The sequence below is a fragment of the Symphalangus syndactylus genome, chromosome 18 (genome assembly GCF_028878055.3).
Source record: "Symphalangus syndactylus isolate Jambi chromosome 18, NHGRI_mSymSyn1-v2.1_pri, whole genome shotgun sequence".
NCBI classification, from domain to species: Eukaryota; Metazoa; Chordata; class Mammalia; order Primates; family Hylobatidae; genus Symphalangus; species Symphalangus syndactylus.
Genome location: NC_072440.2, coordinates 75,813,512 through 75,839,555, shown reverse-complemented (window position 1 = coordinate 75,839,555; position 26,044 = coordinate 75,813,512). Strand labels below are relative to the sequence as shown.

Sequence of the window (26,044 nt, the reverse complement as noted above, 5' to 3'; positions counted from 1 at the left end):
AAGAATGTAATTACCTCTTTCACAACATTGAGGATGTACTTCATGTCTCAGCACAAACTCAGGATGTACATTTCAACATTTGTATTAGGAGTATCATGCTGCTATAGATAGATTCATAGGATGATATGAGCCCTATCTTAAAACTTTAATGACAAAATAAGGACTCAAAGATAAAATAATCTAAAACCGTCGATACCTATCTAGTGAGATATAACTGCTTTTAATGCTTAGTCTTACTGAGAAGAATTTAAAGCCTATCAGAATGTAATAAACTGGCCTTGGACAGTCTGCTGACTAAATTTATAACAAAAAAGAGTGTAATAAACTTTTATCTATTTGACTAAAATGATCCATCATCCTAAAGGTTGTCAAGGATTGTACCTGACCAATAGCATTCTCTTCCTACTTCTAAGATGGACGTGCGTAGAAGGAATCGCATAATAGTAAAGTAACTGTCCTAGTAATAAAAATGTTTAAGTAGTAGTAAATCTTCAGTTACTAATTACTTCATTTATTTTACACAGAGATCTCCCTCCCCATAAAAGAAGAACCTTCTCCTATTTCCAAAATGAGACCAGTGACAGCCAGCATCACCACAATGCCAGTGAATACAGTGGTGTCCCGGCCACCACCCCAAGTCCAAATGGCACCACCTGTATCTTTAGAACCTATGGGCAGTTTATCTGCCAGCTTAGAGAACCAACTAGAAGCTTTCTTGGATGGGACTTTACCCTCAGCCAATGAAATTGCTCCACTACAAAGCAGCAGTGAAGACAGAGAGCCCTTCTCTCTGATCGAGGACCTCCAGAATGATCTGCTGAGTCACTCAGGTATGCTGGACCATTCGCACTCACCCATGGAGACTTCCGAGACCCAGTTTGCTGCAGGTACTCCCTGTCTGTCTCTCGACTTGTCAGACTCAAACTTGGACAACATGGAGTGGTTGGACATTACCATGCCCAACTCCTCTTCAGGACTCACTCCTCTCAGCACCACCGCGCCGAGCATGTTCTCTGCTGACTTTCTAGACCCACAGGACCTACCGCTACCATGGGACTAACGACACATTTCTTTTCTGAGAGTTGATGAGGTTTAAGAACATGAAGATTCTAAAAGGTCAGTTTTTAGAGATAGATCTATAGTTGCATTGTTGCAATCAAAATATGTTGTCACAGAAAGAATAGGTGGAAGGTCATAGCCTGGAACCCAAGTTTGAAAACATTTCATTGTGTTCAGTAGTGAATTTCTACAGTTTAACATAGCACAGGGCCTTCTGAAAATCACACTTGTCAAAGACGACTCATCTATTTCTCCAGACTTCAGTAAAGAATGAAAAGTACCTTTAGATAAAAACAAAGAAGAGTAATATATGCAGCACAGTGACGTTAGGATTCTGGTAATTAACTACATTTAAATCTCTCTGGTCATTTTAAGACCCTAAATAAAAGGCAGACAGCTCCACTCAAAAACTAAGGCTGATGCGAGGGAGGTGAGAGGTCACTGCACTTGGTACTTCCTAGAGATGGCCGGAGCCAGGCCCGAGACACAGCAGAGGTCAAAGGCAGTGGAGAGCCTTGGCCAGTTCAGTGACAGCTTCCAGCTGAAGACTTTTGGTTCTGTTCAGAAACCTGTGTCTTTTTTTGGTGGTGTAGTTTATTTTGTGATTTTTGGAATCGTGCTTTATATTTCCAAATTTAAATTTAAATGCAAGATCTTTCAACATAAACAGAAGATACCTACAAAATACTGTCAGAAGTCCAGGTATACTGATAACACTGAAAATTCTATTAGCAACCTTCTGGGTTGGTTAGATTGATTTTAATGTATATATTAGACATTTGTATGTATGCTCTGACATTGTGATTTGTACAGCCTACGTTGGGGTAAGGAAATGGGTATCCAAGGTCCTACTTTTTTAATAGCTCGAATATTTCTAGAGTACTTGAGCCACATGTATTTCTGTATTTAAAGAATTGCTGACTAACTTTCAGGTAACCAGACCCATCTCAAAGAACTAAGAAAAAGCTTTAGCATGAAATATCTTTCTGAGCTGGTGAGTTAGAAGAATGGAAGGTAAGGGGAAGGTCTGTCATCTACCCAGGACATTCCCATGAGTACAGGTCAGACTGTGCCACGAGGTGGGCCTCCACGTCCCCGCCCTGGCCCTGTTTCTTCTGTCACTAACCCTGGTTATCATTTTACAGGCTTGTAACTGGATATTCTACCAGAGCTCTCACTATATTGTCAAGCCTAAGATTGAAAAACTGGAGGCTTTATTAGTGTTTTTATATAGAAAACAGTTATTACATATTTGTTAAGTCATTTCTTAAGAATTTTCTAAAATGCCAACTATCACAGGATTATTTCAAGCTAGTCATTGAGGTATATGACAAAATGTAAATAACAAAAAACTGAAATCTACCAAAAGAGCATGGAGGTTTTTCTTAAATAATAATATTGTGCTCTCCACCTCACCCTTGTGTAAACCCTCAGGTCAGGTTGGTTCCCCCTGGGTCACAAAATGGTAAATGTTCCATACTGACATGCCAGAGGCAGCCTGACCTGTTATTTGGAAAGAATTTGTGAATTATTTCTAGGTTTATGTTTTGCCTAAGAGCTGATCTTATTTCTGATTTGTGTGTGTGTGGTTTATAAATTTTTACTTCGTGTAACAAAAGTCTGCTTTTCCAGCATGAGCACACTGGAGCCCTCTGCTCACTGGCACTTCCTGACTCAAAGGCACTAACAGTGCTCATGTGCCTTCCAGACGGTTCAAGGCAGAGGCCACTGTGCTCACTGTAGTCTGTGATGAATAGTTTAAGTGTTCAGAAATTGGTAAACCAACGCATGGGATACAGTAACTCTCTGTTAACCAGAACACTGTCATTTGACCAAGCCCTACAAGAGTTTACCACACTAGATGTTCTGTGAATCCTCGAGTCAGTTCCATTGAGAGGGGCCTGTCTCCAGGGCCAGGCTATTTACTTGGGAAAGTATTTTTCTTACAGTTCTTGGCCACAGTTTTTTTGCTGAGGGTTTCTGTCTGGGCCTATCAGGTCCATACTTAGACCCTGAGCATCTTCTTCATTCAGATTTGAATGGCTTATTAAATTGGCGCCAAATATCAGTGGGACTGTAGGAGGTAACCGAACACTAGTACCATTGACTCTCGTTGAATAACTTTATATTTCCATAATCCTGAATTGTGTAGATAGTTTTCTAGCTCTCTGGTCCCTTTATTGCTTTTTAAAATAGGGTTTGAAACATACCACAGGAAGGTTGCTCTCCAAAAATACACAGTGCAGTGCAAAAAAATGCTGTCTCATTAGCCTACTCTCCTATGAACTGCTAAAGTGCTCACTTCACATACGTGTTTAAACCTTTATAAACCAATATTTCATTTTTAAAAAGACAAGCCATCTCTAGCCCATTAACTCTGCAAGCCACTTCACTTGCACCATTCCGCTTGACCCTCCTCTCACCTGGCTTGGGTCACCAGCCAGGCACCTGTGACACGAGTGCTGCTCTCCAGGATCTCCACTACATGTTCCAGGTTAGAGTGAGGACATGCTATGTGCTCACACTCATGTGACATGACCAAAGATGATACTCTGTAAACAAGGCCCCTCTGACCTGACTCAGTGCGTGTGATGGTGAGTACAATGAGGAAGGGTGGATGTTACTAAAGACTGGTTGTTGTGGTTTAGGTTAGTGTCACAGCCATTACAGCAGAAGTCAAAGTCGCCAGTTGAATTTTCATTATGCATGTGTGTGGTTTAAGCAGTGGTACTGTTGTATATCATACTGCAAAGTATCATACTGCCAAGAAAATAACTCCTAGAACGGCATTATCTCACATCCCCATCTTACTTTCCTACATGTTCTCAAAACACAGTAGTATCAGCCTTACCTTTCTGCTGTATATAGATAATCAGATCATCCTAGTGGGGGTGGGATGAATTTAAAAAGTTATACCAAAATTTCTGTAAAGTCTTTGAAAGTCTAGGGGTATGTGGTCATCTTGTACATTTCAGCAAAGCATCCACTAAACCTCATAGGACAGTGTTAGTGGTTCACATTCTAGTGTTTTTCCTGAAATGGGCAATCTACTGTATAGTATTGCCACATAATTGTACATAGATGTATTCTGAATTTGTGGAATTTCTTGCTTAGATACTATTGTGTTTGTTTCATATGAATATTTTTGTAATTCTAAAAGAGATCTTATTTAAATTTCCTTTTTAAAAGCCGCATGGTTCTGTGATCCATGTAACTGACACTTTTTGGCTTTCAGTGCTGTTTAGAAACAGTGGCAAAGGCAGGGTGGTGTTGCCTGCAAGCTGCTGCCTATGGAAGGCAAAGTCATAGTAATGAGATAGCACCTCTGAACTGTGCAGTCAGCATACCCTGAGTGATGGCTCAGGGGCGCACTACCTATTTTGTCACCAGAGCTGACTCAGACTTCCTGGACCCTCAGCCCCGGATCATTCCAGGCAGCATAGCTTTCTTCAGAGTCCTTTCAGAATTCCTAGGCTGAAATCAGCCATAGCAGTTGACAAAACAGCTGTCCGCACAAGTGATGGGATAGTCCCTTTACTGTCCTCAAATGGACTTGGCCTTAGAGACGTGGTAAAGCACTTTGGCAGGGTTTAAAATATTTGTGAGAAGCCCACATTTCAGTATACATCCTCACCGGCTTCTATGCACCCACCTGCCGCTAGCCTCACAGAAGTCCTAGCTGTCACTCAGGTGGGGAGCTCATGGTGCCACTGGGGACTTTTTAGAGAAACATAAAGAGAATAGCTATTCAGTGTCTACCAGCAGAGCAACACGTGTCAATTTAACCAAATTCACAAATAACTCTCCATTTTTCAATATCTGCCACTGTAAACATGAATATTGAATACTGACAAGAGAATACCCATACAAATCGTCCCACTGCCCTAGAGGCCACAAAATTAGCCCCAAATTATCAAAGAACATTAACTGGAAGGTCAGGTTTTTCAAGGAATATAGCTTACAAGTGCATCAGTGTGTATCTGGAGAGCATCCTAACTGCATTTCAACTCGTCTTTTAAAAGATTTCAGTCAAAACTGGAAAACAACTAAGATGTAGTAATTTTTTTTTCCTGGTTCAAACCTTCAATAACTTGCTCATTCAGCAGTCTCTCTGAGCTACATTTTTATTTGTAAAGTGACTCTGTCTGCATGGCAATAAGCAGGTGCATGTTTTTTCCGCATTCACCCTTTCTTGCAGTATCCAAGGAAACACATCATTACAAAGGGTTTCTACCTGAAATCTTTCATGGAAGGCCTACAATTCGAAAAGCTGCACATGTTTACAGAAGAGCTCTAACCCTCCACGCAAACACTTTGCTCTGTGATGTCACAGCTTTGTGACAATAAGATGGCAATCTCGGATCTACAAGGTGCTGTCGGGAATCAAAATATGTTATCAGAGATATCACATCTATAGTGTTTAACAGAGCTTTATGCCAACTACTAAGACAAAGCTTTAACAAAGTTTATAGAATACTGAAACTCGTAACAATTACCTCTCTACGTACATGATGCTGTAAGGAATCTTGCTAATTTGGTAGGAAGAGGAAGCATTTAGGAAAGGGTTTAGTATCTACCAAAAGTACTTGACCTCAAGTAACCAATAGTAATGCAAACTTGCTTTAAAGGAACCAAAGGCGTTGCCAAGTATTTGCCAAAAGGAGGCACTTTTTATTTAAAATTTGAGACTAATGAGATCTCAAAAATCAGTCCCAAAAAGGTATTATCCATCTAAGGTTATAATTTTCACAAAGATGTAGATATTTCTCTTATTGTTTTCATGTAAAATAGTATAGAGTTGTTTTGTTGGTTTAAGAATAACATTCAGTAGTAATACAAAGTTTTTTTCTATGTAGAAATTAGTTTTCTTTTCTTGCTTGCAATAGAAATGCAATGTGATAGGTGTTTCTCTTCTTATTTTCATTGTCACATTATGTCTTAGCATCTCACTTTATGAAAAAAAGGAGAAAGATACCAATCTACAGAGCCCTGCTTGTTGAAGCACTAGTTTAATAAACAAAAAATTATGGCAATCGGGGGTCCATTCATGTATTGCCTTTATGTTGTTTTTTAAAAAAAAAACCATGATGCCTTTGTATTTGCTGTTTGCACCCCTGAAATCAATTCCATATCATGTTTGAATGCCATACATTTTGCACATGTACTGTACATAAGTAATGCATACTGTATTTTTATATGTGTGCACATTTATCATCAGATCTTTTGTACATAGTGGCAGTATTGTAGCTGATCGGGAAATGTTTGATATCTCAGCAATTTTGCATTTTTGTGTCTCAAATAAAAGACATTTTGATGTACTATGATTCTTGCTGTGCAGAGGAAAGACCACTCCCTATGGGTTGGTGGAGCCTTTGTAGACTGTGGAACAGGAGTGGATTTATTAGGAGGAGACACTATACCTTTAGCATACAACTCACAACAGAAAGCCACCAGGCAAAGCCTGTCAACTTGGCACCCTCCCCTGGATCCAAGACCATGAGATACAAAATAGAAACTCACAGGTACGAGCTGAACTTGAACATGTCAGGATTTACACCAAAGTCAGTTTCTTTCTTCCACAATGAAAGTTAGAAATACGTAGTTCTCCCTAGGGGGTTGATTTTCACATTCGCGCACACACACGCACAATGAAGACTGACTCAATAGTATCAATGCACCACCACCACAATTCCTGAAAGACCCACATAATCCTTCAATCTAGCCAAGTTTCAAAAGCAACTATTTATATGAGGTATTTTTATAGACCGTACAAAATGGCCTTTAGAATTCAGTATTCTTTCAGTAAGATGGGATTTAATTTCAACTCAGAAGCCAACATTTAAAACAGAGTTTGATTAAAATATTTTTTTCTCTTTGCTTTGAAGAAACAAAATAGTAATGAGTAAACTCTAATAACTATAACTAACTTATATATCAATATTTGATTGATTAAGAAAAAAGGACCGAGTATCAACCACAGAAAGGGGGAAAAGAAAGATATTACCAACACACAGCAAAATGTTCATTACGCTTAGGGAACCAGAGTGCAGCCTCAACAAACCAGTGAGATGATACGCAAAGGGTTAAACCATTTGTAAAGTATCATATGTTAGGCAGAGATCCTGCCGTCAGGGAGAAAATAGACCTTCCTGCTGGTCTGAGAGAAAACTGCCAAAGAAAGCATAGCACGTGCCCCTGGGAGCCCAAGAGGAGGGAGCGAGGGATGTCACAGGAAACTCTGGGGAAGCTGTCATGGCGGACAGCCACTTGGGCAAGGTCAGAATTAATTGGAGAAATTGTTTTTTCCTGCAACAGATTTTTATTTATTAGTTTTGTTGTTGTTGTTGTTTGAGACAGAGTCTCAGTCACCGAGGCTGGAGTGCAGTGGCACAATCTTGGCTCACTGCAACCCTCTGCCGCCTGGGTTCAAGTGATTCTCCTGCCTTAGCCTCAGCCTCCCGAGTAGCTGGGACTACAGGCATGTGCCACCACGCCTGGCCAATTTTTGTATTTTTTAGTAGCTATAAGGGTTTCACCACATTGGCCAGGCTGGTCTCGAACTCCTGACGTCAGGTGATCCACCCACCTCAGCCTCTCAAAGCGCAGGGATCACAAGTGTGAGCCACTGCACCTGGCCAGGTGTTATTTCTAATTTAACTTTCAGAAAGAAATCTCATCTTGATGTCCTATCTTTTCTGTTAATATGCATGACAGGCTAATTAAATTAAACCTATGTTGTGTGATGAGATGAGAAACAAGGATGCTCATCAACATTTTCTGTGCCCTTTTGTTGGATGCAATTGCATCACAGATCATTCCACGGGGAAATCCGTGAATGATGACCCTGTGGGTGCTCACTCTGCAGCGTCCTCCTGCTTGCCACTGGACGTACAGAAGACTTGTCAGAAGCATCCAAACCCCAAATGATTTCAATGCTAGTACAGTCCAGGCCAAAGCTGAAGTTTGATTAATGGTGAAAAAGGGCTTTTAGTCAGGTTAATTGTTAATAATTAAAGTGTTTCCCATCCAGGATTCAAATAAAGACCTTTGAGGCTGGGTGCAGTGGCTCACACCTGTAATCCCAGCACTTTGGAAGGCCAAGGCGGGTGGGTTACCTGAAGTCAGTAGTTCAAGACTAGACTGACCAACATGGTGAAACTCCATCTCTACTAAACACACACACACACACACGCACACACACACACACAAACTAGCCGGGCGTGGTGGTGCATGCCTGTAGTCCCAGCTACTTGGGAGGCTGAGGCAGAAAAATCCCCTGAACCTGGGAGGTGGAGGTTGCAGTGAGCCAAGATCACGCCATTGCAATCCAGCCTGGGCAACAAGAGTGAAACTCCATCTCAAAAAAAAAAAAAAAGAAAAAAAAAGGCAAATGACTTGCCTGAAATCACAAAGGAAACAGCACAGATTTGAGACCAAGCTTCTGACACCCCAGAACCCAAACCATTTGTCTTAGTCTGTTCAGGGAGCTATAACAAAATACCTCAGACTGGACAATTTACAAATAGCCGAAACATAGTGCTCACAGTTCTAGAGACTGGAAGGTCCAACATCAAGGTTCCAGCAGATTGTGTCTGGTGAGGTCCAGATCTCTGCTTGGAAGATAGTGCCTTTTTGCTGCATCCTCACAAAGAGGAAGGTACAGAAAGGCCAAAACACACACACCACACACGCACACACAGACACACACACACACACACACAGTCTGCCTTTTATAAGGGCACTAAATCCCATTCATGAGAGCAGAGCCCTCATCACTTAATCACTTCCTAAAGGTCCAAACTTCTAATACATTGCATGGGGATTAAGTTTCAACGTGAATTTTAGAGACACAAACATTCAAACCATAGCACCATTCCTGTAGACTCTATATACAACTCTCTGCCTTTGTCCAGAGACTTTGTGAATACAATTGAGTACAGCTTAATTCATGTCTATCACGAGGTTCCACTAACTGTCTTGATTAGACCTCCTCAATCTCTCAACATTTTCTAAAGTACCTACTCACAAATGTTTAATGGCATCCAATGTATGGCTTTTTACTAGATTAAATCCAGCCAGAACATGGATTCCAAGACTGGAGCGTTTTAAGTGAACTCTACTGACTGGGCCATGCAAAATGACTCGTTATTAAACACTATCTTGCTGGGACTTCTGTAACCATTTGAGCACATACCAAAGCTCAAGAGGGATAAGATTTTTAAATACCTAGCAAGGTTGAAGACACACAAACTCTGTGATCCAGCAAACCAATTTTTTGGTACACATCGTTGAGAAACACAGATGTACACAGGAAATCATGTATAAGAATGAACACTAAAGCATTTACAAAGCAAAAATTGCAAGCAACTCCTATGCCTTTCAATTAGAGAACCATTAAACGCAGCAATTTACAGGAATGAACTAAATCTAATGTACCAGTGTAAAAGAATCTTGAAACAAAATGCTGAGGGGGAAAAAAGTGCAGAATAAAGCCTGCATAATTCAAGTAACATTTTAAAACAAGGCTGTATGTTTTATAAAGTATAAAAACATGGGTGGTAAGGACTCAGGTCAGTTTCAAGATTCAGAATATTTCTGCAAAGAAAAAACTAGATTGGGGAACATCTGAAAGGAGGCTTTAATTTTCTAATATTTAATAATTCTATAGCCAATATAGCAAAATACTAATATGTTAGCTAGCTGATTTTAATTATCCCTATTTTTTGTGAGTTGGAAATATTTTATGGTAAAAAAGATTAGTAAGAACAATATTTCTGATGTATATAGAAACTAAAGTCCTAAATAAAATACTAGAAAATCAAATCCAGTAATATGTGAAAACTATTATATAGCATGACCAAGTGGGGTTTATTCCTGGAATGCAAAGTTGGTTTAACCTCTGAAAATCCATTAATGCAAAACACTATATCCATAGAATAAAGTACAAAAACTACATGATCATCCCAATATGCACAGAAAAAGCACTTGACAAAATTCAACACCCCTTCACAATAAAAATGCAATGAACTAGAAATAGAAAGGAACTTTCTCACGTCATAAAGGTCATTTACACAAAACCCACAGCTATCATCATACTTAGTGGTGAAAGACTGAATGCTTATCTCCAGTGCTCAGGAGAAAACGGATGTCCACTCTTAGAACTTCTGTTCAACTTTGTACTAGAGTTTCTACAATTATACAAGAAAAAGAAATAAAAGGCATCCAGATTGGAAAGGAATAAAACAATCCCTATTTGTAGATGGCATGATCTTGCATATTGAGAATCCTAAAGAATTTCCTAAAAATCGATTAGAATAAAATGAATTCCTCAAGGTCACAGATACAAAACTCAATTGCATTTCTGTACAGTAGCAATGAATAAACCACCGATGAAATTAAGAAAACAATGCCATTTATAACAGCATCACAAGCAATACTTAAGAATAAATTTAACAAAAGAATTATAAGACATACTCTGGGCCAGGCACGGTGGCTCACACCTGTAATCGCAGCACTTTGGGAGGCCGAGGCGGGTGGATCACAAGGTCAGAAGATCAAGACCATCCTGGCTAACACGGTAAAACCCCGTGTCTATTAAAAATACAAAAAATTAGCTGGGCGTGGTGGCAGGTGCCTGTAGTCCCAGCTACTTGGGAGGCTGAGGTAGGAGAATGGCGTGAACCTGGGAGGCAGAGCTTGCAGTGAGCCGAGATTGTGCCACTGCACTCCAGCCTGGGTGACAGTGAGACTCCATCTCAAAAAAAAAAAAAAAAAAGACATACTCTGAAAACTTCTTATATTCTGAAAATATTTCTCAAAGACAAATAAATGGAAAGACATCCATGTTCATGGATCTGAAGACTTAATATTGTTAACATATTAATATTCCCCAAAACTGATCTACAGATTGGACACACTGCCTATCAGAATCTTAGCTGGCTTTTTGCTAGAATGGACAAGCTAATCCTAAAATTCATATGAAATTCAAGGGACCTGGAATATCCAAAATCTTGAAAAAGGAACAAAGTTGGAGGACCCACACATCTCAATTTAAAAACTCACAGCAAAGCTACAATATTCAAAGTGTAGTACTGGCATAAGAATAGACATAAAGAGGCCGGGCGCGGTGGCTCACGCTTGTAATCCCAGCACTTTGGGAGGCCGAGGTGGGCGGATCACGAGGTCAGGAGATCGAGACCACGGTGAAACCCCGTCTCTACTAAAAATGCAAAAAAAATTAGCCGGGCATGATGGCGGGCGCCTGTAGTCCCAGCTACTCGGGAGGCTGAGGCAGGAGAATGGCGTGAACCCGGGAGGCGGAGCTTGCAGTGAGCCGAGATCGCGCCACTGCACTCCAGCCTGGGTGACAGAGCGAGACTCCGTCTCAAAAAAAAAAAAAAAAGAATAGACATGAAGATCAATAGGATAGTACTAAGAGTACAGAAATAAATTCTCATATTATGGTCAATTTATTTTTCACACACACAAAAAAAGCCAAAATAATTCAATGGGGGAAGGAACTGTCTTTTCAACAAACAGTGCTGAGACAACTGGATATCCACATGCAAAAGAATGAATTTGGACTCCCTACCTCATACCATATAAAAATTTAAAATAGATCAAACTAAAAGAAGTAAAACAATAAAACTCGTAGAAGACAACAGAAAATCTGTGTTACCTTGGGTTAGGCAAAACCTACTTAAATATGACAACAAAGGCATAAGCAATAAAAGAAAAAATAGACTAGTTAGATATCACCAAGGCTAAAAACTTCTGTGCTCCAAAAAACACTTCCCAGAAAATTCAATACAACCCACAAAATAGGAGAAAAATGGTACAAATCATGTATCTGATAAAAGACTTGTATTTGAAATATATATATAAAAGACTATTACAACTCAATAATAAAAAGATAAACAATTTTTAAATAGGTAAAGAATCTGAAGTCACTTCTCCAAAGAAGAGATACAAATGGCCAATATGTGCATGAAAAGATGCTTGACCTCAGACAAATACAGATCAAAACCACGTGAGATACCACTTGACAGATGCTAGGATGGCTATAATCTAAAAAGGTAGATAATAACAAGCATCAACAAGGATGTGGAGAAACAAACCCATATACACCGCTGGTGGTAGTGTGAAATAGTGTGACTGTTTTGGAAAACAATTTAGCAGTTCTTCAAAAAAGTTTAAAAATAGAGTTGCCATATAACCCAGCAATTCCACTCCCAGGCATACACCCAAGAGAATGAAAAACGTATGTCCACACAAAAACTTGTACCTGAATTGTTTACCACACCATTATTCATAATAGCCAAAAAGTAGAAACAACCCAGATGTCCATCAACTCATGAATGGATAAAATGTGGTATATTCATACAATGGATTATTTGGCCAAAAAAAAAAAAGAAAAGAACTGACTCATGCTACAAGGATGAACCTTTAAAACATTATGCTAAGCAGGCTGGGCACAGTGACTCTCACACCTGTAATCCCAGCCCTTTGGGAAGCCAAGGCAGGTGGATCACTTGAGATCAAGAGTTCGAGACCAGCCTGGCCAACATGGTGAAATCTCGTCTCTACTAAAAATGCAAAAATTAGCCAGGCGTGGTGATGCCCACCTGTAATCCCAACTACTTGGGAGGCTGAGGCAGGAGAATCACTTGAACCAGGGAGGTGGAGGCTGCAGTGAGCCAAAATTACACCACTGCACTCCAGCCTGGGTGACAAAGTGAGACTCCATCTCAAAAGAAATCCAGTTTTCTTAGTAAACATCCATTTATTTTAAGCACATTTATTGTGAGAGTGATTTTTTGTGCCCTCAAATCTAGTCTTCTGGTTATTTACTGATGCATAATAAAGCACTCTAAAACTTAGTACCTCCGAACAATGACACAGAAGACTTCTGCTTTCAAGCAAAATGGAGTAACAGGGGCCAGACTTGACTTCCTACCTGAAACCACCAAGATGGACAAAATATATAAAACCCTTTGGAAAATGCTAGATATCAAATAACAAAAGAGTTATCTCTGAGGGACAGGAAACAAGGTGAGCTCTACTGTTGCCCAGGGAAGTCAGGTAGAGCCAGTGGACTCCTAAGCTGGCAGCCAGGGCAATGAATCCAGGAGGCCAAGACAGCTTGAGTTTCTAGCACATAATACTAGAGAAGAGAGCTACATTGAGAAAACTCTGGAAATAAAAGAGGGTCTCTTTTAGTATTCAGCAGAGCACTAACAGGTATATGGGTATAAACACACTACACATGGCCTGGGAAAGAACAACCCCCCAAAATTACAGGTACCAGCTCCCAGTACTCATACAGTGCTGGGAATAGTGCCTGTTGCCACCAGCCAAGCTGAAAAACTCATAATGCAAGGGACATTAGAAGTATTCAAGAAAATCCCTCCCCGGCATTGAGGATTATAGACTAGTCCCTGCTCCAGATCCATCAAATACAAGCAAAAAATATGACATATTTAATAAGATTAATTAACTATAACCAACCAGGAAATTGTTTTAAAAAAGAATTATTAAAGGCAGAAGTTGTTTAGAAAAAAAAAAAGAACTGACAGAAATGTCAGTTTGCAGACAAGGACATTAAGACCATTATAACTGAATTCCGTATGATCAAAAAGTTAAGTAGAAACAAAAACATAGGAGTTTTTTAATACATTGAACTGTCAGATGAAAACTACAATGTCTGGAGATGAAAAATGCACTGACTGAGAATAATGAAAAATGATACATTACAGAAAAAATATGTCTCTGGTGAGAGACATATGGTGACAGAGTAGGCTGTAGCCTACTCTATCAGTAATTTGAGTCCCTGAAGGAGTGGAAAGACAGACATTTGCAGAATATTAGATCAATATACAAAAGTCAATTGTATTTTTATCTACTAGCAATTAATCAGGAATTGAGATTTTTTAAATAGTGCCATTTATAATAGCATCAAAAATATGAAATATATGCGATCGATCTGACAAAAGATATGAAAGGTCTGTATACTAAAAACTATAAAACACTCTACAGAGAAATTGAAAACCTAAGTAAATCAAGAGATATATAATGTCTGGGCATTGGAAAACTCCATATTGCCAATACGTCAGTTCTCCCCAAATTGATCTACAGATTTAACGCAGTTGCAATCAAAATGCCAACAGGATTTTTGTAGAAATTGTCACCAGATTCTAAAATTCATATGGAAATGATAAAGAAATAGAATAGCCAAAAAGAGGAACAGGCCAGCCACAGTGGCTCACATCTGTAATCCCAACACTTTGGGAGGCCAAGGCAGGCAGATCATGAGGTCAGGAGATCGAGACCATCCTGGCCAACATGGTGAAACCCTGTCTCTACTAAAAATACAAAACAATTAGCTGGGTGTGGTGATGCACGGCTGTAATCCCAGCTACTCGGGAGGCTGAGGCAGGAGAATCACTTGAACCCGGGAGGCGGAGACTGCAGTGAGCCAAGATCGCACCACTGCACTCCAGCCTGGCGACAGCAAGACTCAAAAAAAAAAAAAAAAAAAAAAAAAAAAACAGAAAAAAGGAGGAACAAAGAGTTGGAAGACTAATGCTACCTCATTTCAAGACTTAAGCTACATCAGCCGGGCACGGTGGCTCATGCCTGTAATCCCAGCACTTTGGGAGGCTGAGGCAGGCGGATCATTTGAGGTCAGGAGTTCAAAACCAGCCTGGCCACATGGTGAAACCCCATCTCTACTAAAAATACAAAACAGCTAGGCATGGTGGCACACGCTTCTAATCCCCAGCTACTTGGGAGGCTGAGGCAGGAGAACTGCTTGAAGCCAGGAGGTGGAGGTTGCAGTGAGCCGAGATCACGCCACTGCACTCTAGCCTAGCCGACACAGCAAAACTCCATCTCAAAAAAAAAAAAAAAAAAAAAGACTTAAGCTACATTAAGACAGTAAAGATAGACAAATATATCAATAGGACAAAATGGAGTCAAGAAAGAGACCCAGGCATATATGGACAACTTATTTTCAGCAAAGGTGCAAAGGCAATTCAGCGGAGGAAGTATGGTCTATTCAACAAAAGATACTGAAACAAACGGATATCTATATGCAAAAAGGTGGACTTCAATCCATAACTCATATCATATACAAAATTTACTCTGAATGAGTTATAGACCTAAAATCTAAAACTATAAAATTTGTAGAGGAAAAACATTTGTGACTTTGAGTTAGAGATTTCTTAGCTATAACAAAAAAAGAATGATCCATAAAAGAAAAAGTTAATAATTTGATTTAATCAAAATTTAAAACCTTTGCTCTTTAAAGAACACTGTTAAAAGATTAAAAAGAGCCACAGACTGGGACAAAATACTTGGAAATCATATCTGATAAAGGATTTATATTCAGAATATATCAAGAATCTCGCTGGTCTGAGTGCAATTTACAACCAGTTGATCACAACCAGTTATACATTTCTTTGTTCCTTCTCCATTCCCACTGCTTCACTTGGCTGGCCTTAAAAACAAAAAACAACAAAATCTCACATTTTAATAATTTAAAATCCCAATAAAAAATGCATGGAACAGAAACTTCACCAAAGACAACAAATGAATGCCAAATAAACAAACACATGAAAAAATGCTCAACATCTTAGTACTAGAGAAACGCAAATTGGCCAGGCACAGTGGCTCACACCTGTAATCCCAGCACTTTGGGAGGCCTAGGTGGGCAGATCACCTGAGTTCAGGAGTTCAAGACCAGCCTAGCCAACATGGTGAAACCCACTCTCTACTAAAAATACAGAAATTAGCTGGGGGTGCCAGTGGGTGCCTGTAATCCCAGCTTCTCAGGAGACTGAGGCAGGAGAAACACTTCAACCCAGGAGGCAGAGGTTGCAGTGAACTGAGATCATGCCACTGCACTCCAGCCTGTGCAACAGAGCAAGACTCCATCTCAAAAAAAATAGAGAAATGCGGCCGGGCGCAGTGGCTCACGCTTGTAATCCCAGCACTTTGGGAGGCCGAGGCGGGCGGATCACAAGGTCAGGAGATCGAGACCATGGTGAAAACCCCGTCTCTACTAAAAATACAAAAAAATTAGCTGGGCATAGTGGCGGGGGCCTGTAGTCCCAGCTACTCGGAGAGGCTGAGGCAGGAGAATGGCGTGAACCTGGGAGGCGGAGCTTGCAGTGAGCCGAGACCGCGCCACTGCACTCCAGCCAGGGCGACAGAGCGAGACTCCGTCTCAAAAAAAAAAAAAAAAAAAAAAATAGAGAAATGCAAATTAAAATCACAATGCAATACCATTACATGCCTACTAGAATAACTAAAAGTAAAAAGACTGACCACACCAAGTGTTGGCGAGGATATGGGGGAACTGAACTCTCCTCCACTGTTGGTGGAAATGTAAAACAGTGCAGCCACTTGGGGAAACAGTTTGTCAGTTTCTTAAAAAGATAAACATATGACCCATGGATTCTACTCCTGTGTATGTATCTAAAAGCAATGAACACATATGTCTATTCAAAGATTTATACACAAATGTTCACAGTAGTTTTGTTTGTAATAGCCAAAAACCAGAAACAACTCAAATGTTCATACCACTCAACAACAACAAGGAATGAATTCTTGGTACACAATAATGTACAATACAGGTGAGTCTGTTATGCTGAGGGAAAGAAGCCAGGAAAAAAGAGCATATACTGTTTGATTCCATTTACATACAATTCCAGGATGTGGGTCAGGTGCAGTGGCTCACGCCTATAATCCCAGCACTTTCAGAGGCTAAGGTGGGCAGATCACCTGAGGTCAGGAGTTTGAGAAAGCCTGACCAACATTGTGAAACCCCATCTCTACTAAAAATACAAAAATTAGCCGGGCATGGTGGCTCATGCCTGTAATCCCAGCACCTTGGGAGGCCGAGGCAGGTGGATTACTTGAGGTCAGGAGTTTGAGACCACCCTGGCTAACATGGCAAAATCCCATCTCTACTAAAAATATAAAAATTAGTGGGTCCCCTGCAATCCCAGCTGCTCAGGAGGCTGAGGCAGGAGAATCACTTGAACCCAAGGAGGCAGAGGTTGCAGCAAGCTGAGATCTTGCCACTGTACTCCAGCCTGGATGACAGAGCAAGACTCCATCCAAAAAAAAAAATCAAAATTAGTTTGTTAGTGCAAACTAACATATGGTGACAGAAAGCAGAATGGCAGTTGTTAGGGGTGGGAGGGAAGGATGACAAAAGGACATGAATAAACAACAATGCAAACAACTCAATTTGAAGAAAAAAAAAAAAAGACCACCTAGATTTCTACAGGTGCTTTTACCTGGATGGAAATAGTACCTTTTATTTGAGATAGGATGAGGTCTGGCTACGGTGTTTGTACTTTCTCTAAATATTTTCCCTCGAGGTTTGTGTTTTTTGTTTGTTTGTTTTTTCCATTTTTTTGAGACAGGGTCTCTGTGTCACCCAGTCTGGAGTGTGGTGGCACCATCATGGCTCACTCCAGCCTTGGCCTCCTGGGCTCAAGTGATCCTCCCACCTCAGCCTCCCGAGTAGCTGGGACTACAGGCGCATGCCACCACACCCAGCTAATTTGTGTATTTTTGAAGAAACAAGTTTTCACCACGTTGCCCAGGCTGGTCTCAAACTCCTGGGCTCAAGTGATCCTCCTGCCTTGGCCTCCCAAAGTGCTGGGATTACAGGTGTGAGACACTGTGCCCCACCTATTTTTAAAGATAGCAGAGGATTAAATGATACTAATATACCATAACAAATGGGAAATACACAGAGGTAAACACCAGAGAAAACCCATTTAGACTTCCAGGGCAATAAGCTAGCATCCAACAAACAGCTACAAAGACAGAAAGTGTCGCAAGAATGACAGCATTTTAAGAACCATGAAAAAGAACAATGAGATGTTTCCGATAAAATGGTATTCACGTTTCCATCAAGAAATTCTAATGTGTCCATAATGGAAAAAGGAAGAACGTAAAGGTCACATTTCATGTTCGACACTTTTACACCTGAGTTTTACAGGAACATTTACAGTTTTACAGCACTAAAGCAAAGCTGCAAGAGAAAAACACAAAAGGTATGTTTGGCTCAGTAAGTAAATTCATCACACTTCGCTCTCATTTCCTTCCACCCATTTATCTTTTCAAGTTGCCAAGAACAGCACTGGGAATAATCACCTCCCACACCAAAAGCTGAGGAGATGATAATTGGTGTCTGATGACAGGAGATGACATTTTTAAATAGTCACTTTAAACTTCATAACATAGATCCCATCCTTAACCACATATATACTGCTTGAGTGTGTATCTGGAAGGTGGCCCAAGAGTAAGCATAAGTTCACAAAAACACTGTACTGGTTTAAAAAATTGCAATCCAGGCCAGGCACAGTGGCTCACACCTGTAATCCCAGCACTCTGGGAAGCTGAGGTGGGCAAACCACTTGAGGTCAGGAGTGGGAGACCAGCCTGGCCAACATGGTAAAACCCTGCCTCTACTAAAAATACAAAAATTAGCCGGGCCTGGTTGTGCGCGCCCGTAATCCTAGCTACTCTGGAGGCTGAGGCAGGAGAATTGCTTGAACCTAAGAAATGGAGATTGCGGTGAGCCAAGCTTGCACCACTGCACTCCAGCCTGGGTGACAGAGTGAGACTTCATCTCTAAAAAAAAATGCAACCCAGAAGATTGTGTCATTTATGTACCAGGGATCTTAAAATACAAGGTCTAGGAAAAGGTCACTATCAAAATTGCTTCCTGGATAATGTGAGTAAAGGTCTGAGTTTTTGAAATGTATAATATGAATAAACATAAAGGGAAATAAATGATTATTTCCCATTTTGAAAGATGTATACCATCTATCATTCATCATGTGAGATTCTCCTACTACTTTATAGAAAGTAGCAACATATGTGAAGGAACTAATTTTGGACATTTACATATTATGTCTTACAAGCTCATAACACTAAAAAGAACCAAAGGAATTTGGTTTGATACCAGTACACTCCAACCCATAACACGCATCTCAAGCAGCTGGGTAAACATTGGCCACATTGTTACATAAAGGGTGAGGCTGATTATTTCTACCTCCTCTCAACTAACCCCACACAAAGCTAAAAACGAGAGAGACTCGAGCAAAAGCAAACGTCACTCCTGGAGTCCAGTGGGACCGATGGCCAGCTCACTCACCAGTAAGCAGATATTTTTAGTAGATAAGGCTGGTAAAATACAACACAGAGAGGTCATCTTAGGAAAGTAATGGACTTTATATCCATGGCCAAGAGCTCTACACGTGAGCATGAGGGACAAGTGCAACAATGCAAGAGAAGCTGTAATGAAGAAAAATCGGAAGCAACCTAGGTGGCCAGCAATAGGGGAATAATAATAATTATTATTTTATTTGAGATGGAGTTTTACTCTTGTCACCCAGGCTGGAGTGCAGTGGCGTGATCCTGGCTCACCACAACCTCCACCTCCCAGATGTAGGCAATTCTCCTGCCTCAGCCTCCTTAACAGCTGGGATTACAGGCACGTGCCATCACACCCGGCTAATTTTGTATTTTGAGTAGAGACAGGGTTTCACCGTGTTGGACAGGCTGGTCTCAAACTCCGGACCTCAGGTGATCTGCCCACCTCAGCCTCCCAAAGTGCTGGGACTACGGGAGTGAGCTACAGCACCCAGCAGGGAATTATAAAAACTGTGGTGCAGTCACCTAGTAGATTAGAATGCGGCAAATAAGGAATGAGCTACAGCCACAGGGAATATGGCTAAATAAAGCTCCAGTGGTCTGTAGAATCCAAAATATGTACATTAAAAAATGTGTATGGCCGGGCACTGTGGCTCACCCCTGTAATCCCAGCAGGAGGGTAGATCACCTGAGGTCAAGAGTTTGAGACCAGCCTGCCCAACATGGCGAAACCCCACCTCTACTAAAAATACAAATATTAGCAAGGCATGGTGGCGTGTGCCTGTAATCCCAGCTATTCGGGAGGCTGAGGCAGGGAGAATCACTTGAACCCAGGAGACGGTGGTTGCAGTGAGCCAAGATCGCACCACTGCACTCCAGCCTGGGCGACAGAGCAAGGCTCTGTCTCAAAAAAAAAAAAAAAAAAAAAAAAAAGTGTACAATATGATACCATTTGTGGGGAGAAAAATCCTACCTAAAACTCTTTATTTCCTATGGATAAATAGATATCAACGCGAAAGCAAAGGAAAAGATATGTAATGATTCCAAGTAAACTCCTAACAGTGGTCAACCTTGAAAAAGAGGAGGAGGAAGGAGGGAAGAAGGGAACTTAGAGCTGGGAGGGTGGGGGCCCTCTGCTCCATGCAGGAAGAATGATAAGAGAAATAGCAATTTTGTTCTTTCACTGTCTACTGCTTCTTATATAGATCAACCCATTGTCTACTCTGCATGCTAATGTTGTAGCTCAGATAATCTGGTTGACCTTTTTAGAGCTTATCTGGGGGGAAAAAAGGAAAGGGAAAAAAGAACAAAACTTTTTATTATTCATAGCTGCCAACTTGATCTTGTTCTGGCTCTGGAACGAACCAATTTAAACAGATATTTTCCAAGGTTAGAGAGGTTCAAAGATTGATTTGATGAGGTGATACCAGGGCATCCTGTACAACTGTAATTTCTGTGCAGGAAAAAAAATCTACTTTTCATCCCTATAACATTTTGTGTGTGGTTGCCATTATTTGTTAAGGGTGTTGAAACAATCGTCATCACCTCTCTTTTCAAGCCAGAAGATTTTTGGTTACACAGACCACACATCTTGCCGCATTCTGCCAGTGCTGACACAATTCCCACATGTGGCAGGGATTTTCACTTGGACAGAGTGTTAAAAGGAGGTGACTACAGTTACCATAATCATTCCAACTACTCCTCCACCGAAAAAAAAATCACAGGAAACTCACATAATTAAATTCCAAAGAAATGAATTCAGAATTAAAGACTCACAGGCATCAGCATCAAACAATGGGGAAATGAAATATTCATGGATAGGAAGATTCCATACTGTTAAGTAATCAATTTCTCCCAAATTCATCTGTAGATTCAACACGTTCCCAGTCAAAATCCCAGAAGGCATTTTATAGAAACTGATGAGCCGATTCCAAGAATTATATGGAAATGCAAAGGATTTATTATAAGCAAAACAATTTTGTAAAAGAAAAACAAAGTGGAAGGATTTACGATACTTGATTTTGTACCCACTATAAATATACAATAATCAAGACTGGTGGTAATTGCCATAAAGATGGACATAGGGATCAACAGAATAAAAAGACCAAAAATAGACCACACAGACACAGTTCATTGAATTTTAACCAAGGCACCAGGCAATTCAGTGGGGAGAGGGTAATCATGTCAACAAATGGTGCTGAGGCCAGGGATGCTCACACACCTGTAATCCTAGCACTTTGGGAGACCAAGGCAGGAGGATCACTTGAGCCCAGGAGTTCAAGACCAGCCTGGGCAACATAGCAAGACCCCCCCACTCCCGACCTCTACAAAAGAATTTTAAAATTAGGGCCGGGCAAGGTGGCTCAGGCCTGTAATCCCAGCACTTTGAGAGGCTGAGGTGGGCGGATCACTTGAGGTCAGGAGTTCAAGACCAGCGTGGTCAACATGGTGAAACAGCATCTCTATTAGAAATAGAAAAATTAGCCAGGCCCACGTGGTGGCACATGCCTGTAGTCCCAGCTACTCGGGAGGCTGAGGCAGGAGAATCCTTGAACCTGGGAGGCAGAGTTTGCAAGTGAGCCAAGATCATACCACTGCACTCCAGCCTGTGTGACAGAGCAAGACTCCGTCTCAAAAAATAAATAAAAATTAAAAATTAGCCGGGTAGGCATGGTGGCATGTGCCTATAGTCCCAAGTACCCAGGAGGCTGAGGCAGGAGGACCAGCTGAGCCCAAGGCTGAATCAGGAGAATCACTTGAGCCCAGGAGTTAGAGGCTGCAGTGAGCTATGATCATGCCATTGCACTCCAGCCTGAGTGACAGAGCAAGACCTTGTCTCTTTAAAAAACAAAAAGAACCCTGCCCATCCCTCACAACACAAGGCCCCTCCCTCAAGGAGCTGGGATACTTTGAGTAGCTAAGTGTGCTTGCTTTAGGTAAAATCTTTATTTAGGGTGTTAGTAAAAAGCCCGCTGTCATGACCTCAGATGACCTAAAAATCCAAGCCTGAGGGTTTTTTCTCTTCCACAAGCAAATGAATTTCTCCAGGAATACTTTAAAGCAGTGCTTCCCAAAGTGAGGCCCTGGACCAGCGGCAGCAGCATTAACTAGGAGCTTAGAAAGGCGGCTCCGCGGACCCAGCCCAGACTAACTGAATCAGTCTGCAATTTCATGAAATCTGCAGGTGCCACCTAGCCACCACCAAGGCTTACTGAGATAACGCAGGTGCCAGCCCCTCACCTGCCAGGAAGAGCCTCTGTTGCCCGCTCTCGCTCTGTGGAGGGCAGCAGGCACCAGGCACACAAGGTGAGCGAGGATGGAGGAGCTGGGGGAAGCCCAGGTCCTCCCTGGAGCCAGAAAGTGCCTTGGAGACATTGCCATTGAGTTGTTCAGAAACAAGTTTTCAGACACCCACAGCTGTAGCTAAACCACTTTAGATAGATATTGTATCTCGGTGGGGCTTAGGTTAATCAGGCACCATCAGGAAAGGAGAGAGGAAGTAAAGAGGCATTCAGCCTTCTAAGACCCTCAGGAGGTCTTTTTGAAAATCTGATAACGGCCGGGTGCGGTGGCTCGTGCCTGTAATCCCAGCACTTTGTGAGGCTGAGTCAGGTGGATCACTAGATCAGGAGCTCGAGACCGGCCTGACCAACACGGTGAAACCCCATCTCTACTAAAAATACAAAAATTAGCCAGGCATGGTGGCATGTGCCTGCAATCTCAGCTACTCAGGAGACTGAGGCAGGAGAATCGCTTGAACCCGGGAGGTGGAGGTTGCAGCGAGCTGAGATTGCGCCATTGCACTCCAGCCTGGGTGACAGAGCGAGACTCTGTCTCAAAACAAAAACCTCGATAAATTGTGACATTCCTTTTCCAGGAAAACTATATACGCACTTTATATATACTTTTGGGGAATTCACACATTTCCTGGGCTTGAGTGCATGGGCTCAGGTTAAGATATTTTTGAGACAGTCTCCATCTCTGCTCACTGCAACCTCTGCTTCCTGGGTTCAAGCGATTCTCCTGCCTCAACCTCCAGAGCAGCCAGGACCATAGGCATGTGCCACCACACCCAGCTAACTTTTTGTATTTTAGTAGAGACGTGGTTTCACCATGTTGCCCAGGCCGGTCTTGAATTCCTGAGCTCAGTCTACCCAACTCGGCCTCCCAAGGTTCTAGGATTACAGGCATGAGCCACCGCACCCAGCCTAAGAATTTCCACTTTACAGACAGGCACAGGGAAATAGAGGTGCCAGAAAAAGCCAAAAAAGATTAAAGAGATATATATGTATATATTTTGTTTCTAAAACAGAAAAGAGTGCCTAAGTTTCAACACAAAGGAAAAGTGGATGCTTATAAATTATTCAGATCTAGGCAACTTAATTATACAGAAGAAACAAAAAGATCAAAAGTATTCCATCATGGCACTTGGCATTGTCACCAGATCAATTCTGACATTTTCCCACTTAAAACACTGCCTTTCTAGTCCCTTGAAACCACCGTCTGCTTCAGCCAACCCTGGTTACTCGCCCTAGCATTTGGGAGGCCTGGGATTGGGTCACAGTTGTGTGACATCAGGACCTCACCTGGACCACAGACCCTGTCAGGGCACAGGGAATGTTTGCTTAGATTTAAGTTTCTCGGTAAGAGTGAACGATGGCCAATTCCTTATGACCGAGAAATGGAAGGTTTTAGCTTGATCACCAAAAGCCTTACTGAAAGTTCAGCACTGGGACATTTCTTGGTACAGTGGTTGGAGAGTCCCCAGAATCATGTGGAAGGGAATCTTCCATGTTAGTACCTTCGACAACACTTGTTGAGGACATACCTCGTGCAGACGCCAGGGCCAGGACAGACACCTCCACCCTCCAAGTATCTGTGAGCTGGAGCTCCTCAGGTCTCCTTTTCACCTGCCAGCTAAGTGGGCTTATCAGCCCAACACCTGCCACCTGTGTGCTCTATCTTAGGGCTCACAGAGGGTCAGAGGGCCCCCTAGGCCCTGAGGATACAAAGGGCATCCCGCCTGCCCATCAAGGTGCATACGCCGCTTTTCATGTGCCTGGGACACCTGAGGCTTTCAACTGCCTCCCTTCCTTCAGAAGACAAAGATTTTTAAAGTACCCGTTAAAATCCAGTTTCCATTCTACCTGCCAGTTAGTTTTGGACCCAGCCCCCATGTGATTTTCCTTCATTTGCTAATTTCTTTTCATAAGCCTCTGCCACTCCTGCACAGTAATTCCAACAACCCAATAAACACCACCCCTCCCCCTCAAAAAAAGATGGGGACAGTGGAGCCAGTATTATCATCTGCCATTCAGAAGCAATGCTTGGTAATGCATGTTTTCTGAAAATGTTCTCCAAGTCTTTCTTTCTTTTAATCGGGGAGCTACCAGGTGATCTGCACTTAGAGGTGCAAGGCCTCAGGGTTCCAGTCCTAATGCCTGGAGGGAAAATTATGCATTTCCCACTCACCTGCCCGAACCTTGACATTTAAAGCATCTCTCTGGTATTTTTCAGCTTCCTATTTGCCTATACACCTGCATGGCAGGCTGTGGACGTTCTTAGTATAGGCCCCTATATACCCCACCGCATCACTGGTACCAGCAGGCAGAGACACACATAGCAGAATGTTCTGTGAGCAAAAAAAACCCTCCAGTCAACCTAATGCCCAGCTCCCAGCAACAGATTAAATCAATTGTAGCACAGCCACTCAATGGAAAACCAGGTAGCTACTAGAGACTAAGGTAACCCACCCGTGCATAATAATCCCATTAATTATAGTATAAATTTGATTTGCTATATTGTGTTAATATTACACATTCATGAATAGAAATTGTTATTATTTCTCAAATAATGCTATTGTGATTAAACTGTATTACCTACCAAGAGCCATTGAATTAACACATCATACATTAATTCATGAAAACTCAAAGTGCAGAGAACAGTAAATCAGTCTGTTTGTGTGGAAATCAAAGGGCATGTTTGGATCTATAAATATGAGCGTGCACATTAAACTGTCAGGTGCCTTGGGGCTGACTTAGCCGCCAAGTCAGCAGGTCTGGGCGGGAGAGAAGTTGCATTTCTCACAAAATCCCAGGTGCTGCTGCTGGTCTTGGGACCAGGCACACATCCAGGCTAAACAGGTAAACTGGGGGAAGAAGAAACTTTCGGCTTTGTTTGTTTGTTTTTATTTTTTTCTTTTGAGACAAGGTCTGCCTCTGTCGCCAAGGCTGGTGTGCAGTGGCGCGATCTCGACTCCCTGCAGCTCCGATCTCCTGGGCTCAAGCGATCCTTCCGCCCCGGGCCTCCAGAAGCGCGGAGATTCCAGGAGCTTTTATTTTCTAAATCTCACGCCTCCATCCAGCAACCCTGGCTGGGCGTGGGCCCTCCGCAAGGCGGCGGTGGACGGCCCGCAGTCAGGCTGATAAGGAAACCTGCTACCATTCCTTGGCTTCCTGGGTGCCTCACTCTAGAGGGGAAACTGAGGCTCCCAGTCGAGCCGCCTCGAAGCCCTACATCGCTGGCGGGGCTGGCATTCGAACCCGGCCTCTGAGATGCCGGCCGGTGCCCCGCCCGCGGGACCCTCGGGACACCGCTCCAGCCGCGCCCCGGCTCCAGAGGTTCCCCAACCCGCTGCGGGCAACTGAGGACCTCGTGAGCTGCGCCCCCGAGCCCGCTGGCGCGCGCCCGTTGAAGCACCGCCCCGTCGTCCGCAACGGGGAGGGAGACGGTGCGCGCTCGTGCCCGCTGGGCGAGCGCACGGGAGCGGCGCCAGGATAGAGGTTCGCGAGACCGCCATCGCAACGCA

The 26,044-nt window shown here is 42.2% G+C and overlaps 1 protein-coding gene across 10 annotated transcripts in view; it reads left to right on the top strand.

Annotated features, from left to right (window-relative positions):
- The window catches only part of MRTFB (myocardin related transcription factor B), a 194,947-nt gene extending 188,570 nt beyond the window's left edge, over positions 1-6,377 (top strand). For all 10 annotated transcript variants that reach the window (XM_055254370.2, XM_063623731.1, XM_055254361.2 and 7 more), the window contains one exon: positions 525-6,377. In XM_055254370.2, the coding sequence (XP_055110345.1) occupies positions 525-1,060 (536 nt within the window). In that variant the 3' untranslated portion in view covers positions 1,061-6,377. The remainder of the gene's footprint in view (positions 1-524) is intronic.
- Positions 6,378-26,044: the final 19,667 nt, after the last annotated feature.